Raw genomic sequence first — 10,799 nt, 5'->3', positions numbered from 1 at the left:
CCGCGACCCACAGATTGCGAGTCTAGCGCCCTAACCACCGGGCCTGAACATGATGAGCATGGTGTTTATCTTTTCTGCTATTGTTATTTCTGTTTCTTCCTTTTCCTGTATAGATTATAGTATTTATCCATCTTTCCATTTTGGATTACTTTGGTGTAGTCAGCTTAATTTTACGTTTTTGTTCCGTTTGTCTGACAAACATCTTCAAATTTCTGAGCTCCATTCACCTCTCGCTACTGTAAGTCTTTTGCTCTTTTTTTTTTTTTTCATGTGTTGACATCCTGTTTTTCCAGAGAAAATTTATTGTTTATATAAAATCTTTCTCTTCTGGTGTTGAAGAGCTAAACTTGCACGACAGCTAATATTTACGCTTGTTTTTAAAGACAGTGTTTGTTATTTGAAGATAAGCGTTTGCTACTTCTTTTCTTCAGGGTGAAGCCCAGAAAATTGAGAGATTAATAGAAGTGTTCAGCCACAGGTATTCAGACTGCAATCGGGATATAGTGACCAAATTTCACAATCCTGACACAGTCTTTGTTCTTGCTTTTGCTATCATTATGTTAAACACAGATCTACATACGCCCAACCTGAAAGCAGATAAAAGGATGAAACTGGACGATTTCATAAAGAACTTAAAAGGTAAGGTTTACCATTTTATCCTTTTACTTTTTGGAGTCATTTTTCGAAGCTAGTTTTACTATTTCTTTAGTTTAAGACATTTTGAGTAATATAATACATTTACTTTGTACCATTTTTAGCTCGTAAATAAACATATAATTTTTATAAGGTTCAGAAAGAAAAAAATTCTCTCATCAATCTAAAATAAAAACTGTTGTCAATCAAACGGCTTTAAAATAAAAATGAATCAGTTTTGTTTGTTTGTTTTTTAATTATGCACAAAGCTACACAAGGGCTATCTGTGCTCTGCCCACCACGGGTATCGAAACCCGGTTTCTAGCGTTGTAAGTCCGCAGACATACCGCTGTGCCACTTTTACATCAGAAAAGGGAAATGTTGATGTAATCTAATCAGTTTTATTGCAACTTATTTTAATTACAGATCTTCTATCAGATCTTGCAATTAAATTAATTCTCTTAAACTGATGACATCTTGTATCACTAATGTGTTCATAAACTGTTGTTCATATCAGAGCTTCTGTTTTTCTATTTTGTTTATGGTATTTATTTCATAAGACCTATTAATATTCAAAAAAAAACATTTCGAAAAATTTGAAAAATAACCATTACTGTTACTTTTGGTGGTTTGAAACTAAACTCTTTCCCACTATTGGGCCTAGTGCTTTTATATCAAAACTACCACATTTTGTTCTTAAATTGTTAAAATTCTTGCATTATTTTAAACTTGTTTAAATCAGTAAACCTCGATTTTTCTTGGATATATCCCACAACAAACACATCAATTAAATTTAGCCACCTCTTGTAGTAGGTGTCATGGTTAACATAAAAAATATAAAATTTGATTTGTGGATTTACGAAAGAATTTTGAGGCGAGAAATTTGGTTCTGGTTAATAAACAAACAATGTTTTACTTTCTGCAAAATAACTCTCAAGCCAGAATCTGAAACACAGGCCTTATAAACAGCTCTGACAATGTTGTTATTGCTCATTGTATGAACTATCCTTAGACAATAAGTAAACAAACTCTCTGTACAGAAACTAGCATTTAAATAAGTTTCAAGAATCCCACTTTTCAAAACTCTCATACTTTACTACTACTTACAAGATAAATGTTTACCTCTAGCCTTGTTATACCTAATAAACAGTGGCAATGACTTGTAAATCACTTGTTCATAACTTGTTGCAGGACTCATTTTGCCCCTTTAAAAAGCTTAAGCCAAAACCCATTTGAACTGTTGAAATGAAATGCTAGTTATGCCCTTAAGAGATGTACAATCCTTAATATGTTTTGTTATTTGAATAAGTTTGTGATTATCAAACAGTCTCTTCTGATCATCATACAATGTTTGTATGTTCAAAGTAAATTTGACCATGTGTATCAGCATGGCTGACCTTATGAATCTGCTTAACTATGACAACTAGTTGCTATATAGGTTGATTAGTCAACAAAAACAATGACCTATAATAATACGTTTATAAAGTGATCTAAAGTTGTACATTCCTGGTTATCTTATTTAGGAATTGATGATGGTCGTGACCTAGAATACTATTTTATTAAAGTGACCAACAGTTATACATTCCTGATAATTATGACTAGAAATTGACGATGGCCATAACTTAGTATAATATTTTAATAAAGCGACCAACAATTATACATGCCCCCTAGTGGCTCAACAGTAAGCTTGAGGGCTCACACCACTAAAGATCAGGTTTTGATACTTATGGTGAGTATAGCACAGATAGTCTATTATGTAGCTTTGTGCTTAACAACACATAAACAATTATACATTCTTGATATTCTTAACTAGAAATCAATTATGGTCATGACCTAGAATAATACTTTATTAAAGTGACCAACAGTTATAAGTTCCTGATAATCTTAACTAGGAATTGATGATGGCCATGACCTAGATAGAGACATGCTATCTGGAATCTATGAAAGAATCAAAGCTAGTGAATTTAAAACTGGATCTGACCATGTGACACAAGTAATGAAGGTTCAACAGACAATTGTTGGCAAGAAACCAGTGAGTAAATTATCTAAATTACTATACAGTAGTGCTTCTAAAGTTCAGAATTCAATATTTGTTTTAACCTTTGTTTTACCTTCAGCCTACAACATTATAATCAATTGTTTTGGTCACCCACTATTATAATATTAAATTAAATGTTAAAAGGAGGAGGAGATTTGATTTTTATTCAGGGGGAAATTGTTTCCATAATTCTTCTTTAAGATGTGTATCTGACTTGAATTTTTCTATTAAAGCTTTGAACCAATAATCAAGTGTTCAGTGCAATTTCAAGAATTAGAATTTGATCTGTAATAAGGAAAGTGAGGGAATTTTCTTATCTCAGCTTGCAAACTGGAATCACTAATCTATAATTTTCAGTAAAAGATTATTAAATTAACTTCTTTAGAACCTAGCACAGCCTCACAGAAGGTTGGTCTGTTATTGTCGTCTTTATGAAGTTTATGACATAACCAAGAAAGAAAGGTCTGGAATCCATCAGCGTGAAGTGTTCCTGTTTAATGATACTCTCCTGGTAAGGATTATAGTACTTGTACAAGGTGAACTGAAGTTATACTTGAATGTAGTAAATAAATTCTAGGTTACAGTAAATAGTAAATAAATTCTAGGTTGCAGTAAATAGTAAATAAGTTCTAGGTTGCAGTAAATAGTAAATAAATTCTAGGTTGCAGTAAATAGTAAATAAATTCTAGGTTGCAGTAAATAGTAAATAAATTCTAGGTTGCAGTAAATAGTAAATACGTTCTAGGTTGCAGTAAATAGTAAATAAATTCTAGGTTGCAGTAAATAGTAAATAAATTCTAGGTTACAGTAAATAGTAAATAAATTCTAGGTTGCAGTAATGATTAATTTTTATGCAAGCAAATTTGTTTCTAAAGTATGTGTATCAATATTTTTTTAAAACCATCCAAGATGCATGTTTTTCTTTATTTAGTTTGTAATGATTTTCTAACCTGCTTTTACTTAATGCTTACTCCTCAATTGTAGTAATGAAACTACATTAATATGGATAAAGCAATGAAATAAATCCATCATTATTTATGCTCATTTGCTTGCATTAATTGTATATTAGCTATAGACACACACACACATACATGCATACATAGATGTAAATATCTGTAGTATAAAGCTGTTGAAATTGTACCAATTTTAATACAGGAAGTATTATCTCGGAAATTTATAATAGTTAACTGTAAGAGGAACAGTACATCATATTATTAATAGTGTTTTGAAAAAAATATTATCTATTTTGTAAATTTTATATTATGCTTCAGCAGTCGTTACAAACAATTTTAACTTATTTTATACAGGTCTCTAAAATCTTTAGTAAGAAGAAAATGAGTATTACTTATACGTTCCGGCAATCTTTTCCACTGTGTGGAGTTAACGTCTTGCTTTTTGAAGCTCCACGTAAGTTTTTTACCAGTATTAATTATCACCTACACACGTATCACAGTTAACATATGCTTTCTATTTATTTATTTTTTCCATTAAGTGTTCTATGTAGGCATACCATGTGTTTCTTATCCCCTTAGTTAATATATAAGCATTTTCATAATTTCTGTGCATATTGAGCAAGTATTGTTAACATAGAAAGTTGGTCAAGGGAGCCACTGAGTTTTTCTTGTCTTAATTACTCAACTATGGTGTCAAATGCACTTTCTCATGGGAGAGATTCCTGGAAGGTAGACCATCCTGTAGAAATAGACAGTAATATTTTCCATTAACAAGTCTGGGGATGTCCCAGGGATACAACATTCCTTGTTTAGAAATGAGAATGAATGTCATGTCATGTAGGTAATGCCCATGCCCTGAGAAGAAAAACATTATGGTTATTAGTATATAATGGTATGCTTTCTCAGTCTGAAACAAGAGAAGATAAGATAATGATTTGCTTTAAATACACTGAGAGTTCTCCATTGAATGTGCCACAAAATGCACTTGACTTTAATTGTGAGTGTATTGAACTAAAACATTGTTATACATTATGTCCAGTCTCTTTGATTCAAACTCGTCGAAAATAAGAAAATCCTGACAAGTCTTCTGTTATCCTGTGGATCCTATTCGAGTACTTTAAGGGAAATCAGTGAACTTGAGAATATCGCTTAAGTATAACTGTAAAAACATTGGTAGAGTAACTACTTGCTTACTGATAGAGACGTTCATGAAGTGAAGATTTCAGCATTATTATGAGTCACATCCATATTTATACAAAATGAAATATAAGAATGAATGCATTGTTTTCTAGCTCTTCCATAAACTTTGTTTAGAATCTGTACTTAATGTAGAATAAATCTAAAATTATTTAAAGGAATAGACGCAAGGCTGAGTAAAATATTTTTTCATTATTTTGGGATTATAGACTGGTCAACAGATAAGCATCAGGTACTTGGGTTGGGGGGGGGGGAGTATTGAAAAAGTTTTTAAATTGTTCAGTCTTTGTAATAGGCTGTGTCTGTAGGTAAAACAGCTTGTTGTATGTTACCTACATATATTTAGAAAATCAATACTCAAATACTTCAATTTCTAATGCAGATGCACATTATTGAGATCTTGAAATTAAAATAATTGATAATGATATCAATCTAAATGTTTTTGATAAAAGAAAATACTTTTCTTTTCCTATAGATGGCTTACCCTCTTTTAATACTAATGTGCCATACTCTTCTGTTATAAGTATTATGACTTTTCAGTTATTCAGATTTTATAAAATCTGTAATAAATTACAATATTTCATTATTAATGTTGAAATATTAATGGAGAAATTAATATTCAATCAATTTAATAAAGTTATTAAAATATTCTGTGGTAAATATAAAAACTTATGAAATAAATATAAAGAAGTAAACATTAAGGAGATTTTACTGATAGTTTCCAATAAGTATTTTTAGTTTTAATAAGGCACTACTTTTATGGGGAGGAACGCCTTATCTCGTATAAAGGCTTGTGTAGAGTCTGAAAATTAGTAGCTACAGTGGACTTTTAATGGGTGGTGGTTGGGAGTTAAACTAGTTAGTTTAGATACTTCGTTTTGATGTTATATTAGTATAATTTGTCTACTGTGCTACTAATTAGTGCTTTACTACTACAATGGGAGCTGGAATGCCAACCTCAGGAGGTAAGTTTACCTTACTTACCCCCAAGTGATAGTACCTTATTTTGTCTTTCTTTCTTTCTTTTTATATTTATTTATTTTACTTTGGAGAGCAGTCACCTTCTCACTACTGTTTACAGGCAGTGAAGAGGGATATAGATGTGGGACGTTGTGGGCTAGAGCACCCACATCTCACCCTCCTCATTTCTACTTTTGATTATTATTTTATTTTATTTTTATTTCTTCATGTGAGTTTGTTTGTTTGTTTGAAGTTATGCATAAAGCTACACAATGGGCTATCTGTGCTCTGCCCACCACGGGTATCGAAACCCGGTTTCTAGCGTTGTAAGTCCGCGGACATACCGCTGTGTCACTGGGGGGCTTCATGTGAGACTAGCGAACGAAGGTTAAGACTGATAGACGGTGTATCCCTACTGCAATGTGAGTCCAACTTCCGCAGTCACCTCCAAAACTCAGGGCACATTTTATATCCCACATTATAGCCTGTGCCCTGGGAATCCTTTTGATTTGTGCAGCGTCTTTGTTTGACTTATGTTTGGGCTTGTTTTTGTTCATTTGGATATATATTACACTGAATTATTTTGTTAAACTTTCGTATTCGTCTAAGCTGAGTTCTCTATGAAAGGAAAACGTTAATTCTACTTATTGTGAAATATGTTGAATATTTTAATAGTATAACTAACTCTGAAATTTGTCCTTTTTTCAACAGATTATTCACATGGGATTAGGCTTACACGTAGAGTTGACAGCAAGGTTTTAATTACTTTCAATGCAAGAAACATGCACGACCGAACTAAATTTGTAGATGATTTGAAAGAATCCATTCTAGAGGTGAGGTATTTCAAAATTGTATTGTTACTTTTGTAAATACTTGGTAAAGAAAATGTAATTTTCTCAAGTAAAGGTTGTGATGAAAAAAAAATCGTATTTTCTCAGATCTGTGAAGTTTTTAAAGATTCTACTACATATTGAACTTCTGTTTGTAAACTCTTTCCTTAAGATAAAATCCACATAACGTTCTTAACTAGCTCTCTCTCATTTCCATGTTCTTAACTTGCTTAATTCTTGCACGAGCTTTGCATTGTTCCACATTCTGGGGAGATTTTCTTCAGGAAAGAGTTATTGTAAAAATATATTTTTTTCACTCTCCACTTAATATTTTATCGTAGTTTTATTAAGTCATAGATTGTACACATTTATGTTAAATATTACAGGAAGGATTAGTTTCGTAACCTATTCAGAAGGTTATAGGATATATTTGAATTTTATTTAATGATCTATACACAAGTTTCATTGTGGCAAACATCACAAATGATGTCGCATTTTTTATTTATTTTTTCTAATATCGAATTCTGTATTCTTTGATAATTTGATTTATATTTTGCTCTTTAGCTGCAACATTTAAGAGTGTTTTGTAGAAAATATATTTTTTGTTTTCTTTCCTAGATGGATGAAATGGAGAACCTTCGGATAGAAGCAGAACTAGAAAAACAGAAATCTCTGAGAACGAGAGTTACAGAGAACAGAGACTCTGGTGTCGTAGATATAGAGGTTCTTCCCTCCACTAGTCAAGAAAGAAACAGACTCCACCCCGATGGACAGTCTTCCAACATAAAACGTTCTTCCCTGTCTAACTCTCTCCTTGACCTTCATGATCCTCGTAAGTTTGAGTTGCTAAATTCTCGGATAATGGATGAGGATAAATGTGTTGTTGGTTTTTGTTCTCATTCTAAATACAGTTAGGTATGTTATTATCTTCTGATTACTGACGTTAATTACATATCCTACACTCTAACAACTGATATAATAGGAATGAGTGCAAAACTGACAAATATTATTCATTTGAGGTAAGCTGGGAAATATCTATTTGAAGAATCCACCTGAAGATACTGACCAATACAGAAGTAATCATCAGTATAATATGTTTTTCATTTATTTCATAGGTTTTTGCTTGTACGTTATAACTAGTTAACTTTTAGTTCTCCCATCTAATGGTTGGTAACGTTTTATCCTCTTATAACTAAGGCTGGTATATTTAACACACTGATAACTTGTTAACTTTTCTTTCACCTCTTCAATGATTGGTAACGTTTTATCTTCTTATAGCTAAGGCTGGTATGTTTAACACTGATAACTAGCTAACTTTTATTTTACCCCTCTAATGGTTGGTCACGTTTTATCTTCTTATAGCTAAGGCTGGTATGTTTAACACTGATAACTAGCTAACTTTTATTTTACACCGTTAATGGTTGGTAACGTTTTATCTTTTTATAGCCAATGCTGGTATATTTAACACTGATAACTAGCTAACTTTTATTTTACCCCTCTAATGGTTGGTCACGTTTTATCTTCTTATAGCTAAGGCTGGTATGTTTAACACTGATAACTAGTTAACTTTTATTTTACACCGTTAATGGTTGGTAACGTTTTATCTTTTTATAGCCAATGCTTGAACGTTTTAATCAACCTGAATTGTAGAAGAGTGTAAAAAGTGATTAGTAGTGCGGTGAATGATTAAGTTCTAATACATCAGTTATATACTTTACCAGTAAAAATGAATCAAGTTACGTAGAAAATAAGTTTGGGGAAAAACAGAAACATTTTAAATGTGAGACTATAACAGAATCAGTGAATATACAACCATGAAAATGAAAACTAAAGAATATTCCTTATTATTAAATTTTAGCTTTAATGTCACATTAAGTGAATTATCAGATCAATGTAGACATGCCTTAGTGCCATGCTAAGTGAATTAACACCTCAAGTAAAATTAACAGTTACTCCACTTTCACAGGCCTATTTTCTAAGTGACACCTACCTAACGATCAGTGAGCCCAGAATAATGTGGGAGTGGCACTTCAGGACAGTTTCTGGGAGTCCCTAAGCATTGTGACTGTCTTTATTAGTGTTAATTGTAAGGTTCTAGCTGAAACGTTTCAATACATTTAGTTGTCTTATAACAGCAATAAAAGAAATATTTAACAAGTAAAACTTCGCATTCAAGTTGTATTATCATGGATTAACAAGTAAATATTAGTCTCCAAGTTGTATTATCGTTGATTAACAAGTAAATATTAGTCTCCAAGTTGTATTATCGTTGATTGACAAGTAAATATTAGTCTCCAAGTTATATTATCGTTGATTAACAAGTAAATATTAGTCACCAAGTTGTATTATCATTGATTAACATATAAATATTAGCCTCCAAGTTGTATTATCGTTGATTAACAAGTAAATATTAGTCTCCAAGTTGTACTATCATGGATTAACAAGTAAATATTAGTCTCCAAGTTGTATTATCGTTGATTAACAAGTAAATATTAGTCTCCAAGTTGTACTATCATGGATTAACAAGTAAATATTAGTCTCCAAGTTGTATTATCGTTGATTAACAAGTAAATATTAGTCTCCAAGTTTATTATCGTTGATTAACAAGTAAATATTAGTCTCCAAGTTGTATTATCGTTGATTAACAAGTAAATATTAGTCTCCAAGTTGTATTATCGTTGATTAACAAGTAAATATTAGTCTCTAAGTTGTATTATCAAATGACAGTATGATAGAGAACATATCTGATACTTTTTATGTATATAAAATTATCGTACTTTTATAATGTTTGCACAATATTAAACAAAATAAGAAACTCCAGTTCTCTGAAGTAGTCATGTCTAGTGTAAAAAAAATCATTTCTATTTTAAATGGCCCAACTACTAACGTTTAACATATCTGATTGGATCTAAAAGCTGTTTTACTATCCTACTGTTTGAATTGGACTAGGAAGAGTTTAGGCTACTAACAGTTTTAAGTAACTATTATTTGAATGATGTCTTAAGTATTTACTTGAGTGAAGGATAAGTAATTTTATTCATATACTAATGAGCCTTTTTTGTTTATTGATTCACGTTCAGAAATGAACAAGCCTGTTCGAAGAGGTAGTGCAGGCTCTTTAGATAGCGGAATGGTGAGTTTGTTTCTTTTACCAAAACAATTGGGCGAGTAAGGGCTTTTGGGTTTTTTTCATATTTATTTTTACATGCTATTTACAAAGTTCACGGGTTCTTCATATCACTTGATCTCCTAGGTAGAAAGCAGTTAGAGCCAACTACATAACTGCTAATGTAGTAAACCTTTGCTTCATAGGTAGAAATCAGTTAAGCCAACTACATAAATACTAATGTGATAACCTTTTGCATCGTGGTAAGAAGGCAGTTTAAGCCTACTTCATAACTGCTAATGTAGTAAACCTTTGCTTCATAGGTAGAAGTCAGTTAAGCCTACTTCATAACTGCTAACGTCTTCGCTTCTTAGGAATCTAGCTATTCCAAAACTATGCATACCACATATCCACAAATGATTTACAAGTCTATAACTTTCACTAGTATCATTGTTCACCGTTAATGTGTTTGTAATGATTCAGTGCATATTTCTTAGAAAAAAATCAAAGTAGTCTCTTCAAAACTAACATTTTCAGATGCCCTTCTAAATCTTCAGATGTAATTTTAAATTATTACAATCGACCTCCATGAATAAGAACATGAAAACCATTTCGTCATCATAGGATGATGAATTATCCAAATATACTAGTGACTAAATTTTGACTTTTACTCGACCAATCAACATATGCGCAAGTGGGGGATAACCCTTACCAGGTGAATAACATAATTTTCAAACAAACACTGTTTGAACAGTTCAAATGAAAATCATCAGATTTACTTCTCTTTTTGTTCAAGTTCCGTGTATGACTAATTTTTTTATTTTTGGTATTTTGAATGGATCCTGGGTTTTCTCGACTAATGCAAAGTTCGCGTAAACAAAACAAAAATATTCAATTCAAGTCCTCAAAAAATGTGACTATGCAACAACTAAAACACTATTCAGTTCAAGATCTCGAAAAATGATTATGCAACAACAGAAACACTATTCAATTCAAGATCTCGAAAAGTGATTATGCAACAACTAAAACACTATTCAATTCAAGATCTCGAAAAGTGATTATACAACAACTAAAACTATTCA

The 10,799-nt window shown here is 31.6% G+C and overlaps 1 protein-coding gene across 6 annotated transcripts in view; it reads left to right on the top strand.

The window, feature by feature from the left end:
* Positions 1-10,799, top strand: part of LOC106469229 (IQ motif and SEC7 domain-containing protein 1-like) — a 136,488-nt gene that overhangs the window by 114,269 nt on the left and 11,420 nt on the right. For 5 of the 6 annotated variants that reach the window (XR_002612946.1, XR_002612944.1, XR_002612948.1 and 2 more), the window contains exons 7-13: positions 432-639; positions 2,526-2,665; positions 3,057-3,182; positions 3,979-4,078; positions 6,493-6,614; positions 7,230-7,443; positions 9,692-9,744. Coding sequence is in view for 2 of the 6 variants with exons in the window: in XM_022398498.1 (XP_022254206.1) it covers positions 432-639; positions 2,526-2,665; positions 3,057-3,182; positions 3,979-4,078; positions 6,493-6,614; positions 7,230-7,443; positions 9,692-9,744 (963 nt within the window). In the remaining 4 variants the exon portion in view is untranslated. The remainder of the gene's footprint in view (positions 1-431; positions 640-2,525; positions 2,666-3,056; positions 3,183-3,978; positions 4,079-6,492; positions 6,615-7,229; positions 7,444-9,691; positions 9,745-10,799) is intronic. The other variant, XM_013929702.2, reaches the window with a different exon arrangement.

Source organism: Limulus polyphemus, unplaced genomic scaffold (assembly GCF_000517525.1).
Source record: "Limulus polyphemus unplaced genomic scaffold, Limulus_polyphemus-2.1.2 Scaffold95, whole genome shotgun sequence".
NCBI classification, from domain to species: Eukaryota; Metazoa; Arthropoda; class Merostomata; order Xiphosura; family Limulidae; genus Limulus; species Limulus polyphemus.
The sequence above is the reverse complement of the archived record's forward strand: the minus strand, read 5'-3'. Positions and strand labels throughout refer to the sequence as shown.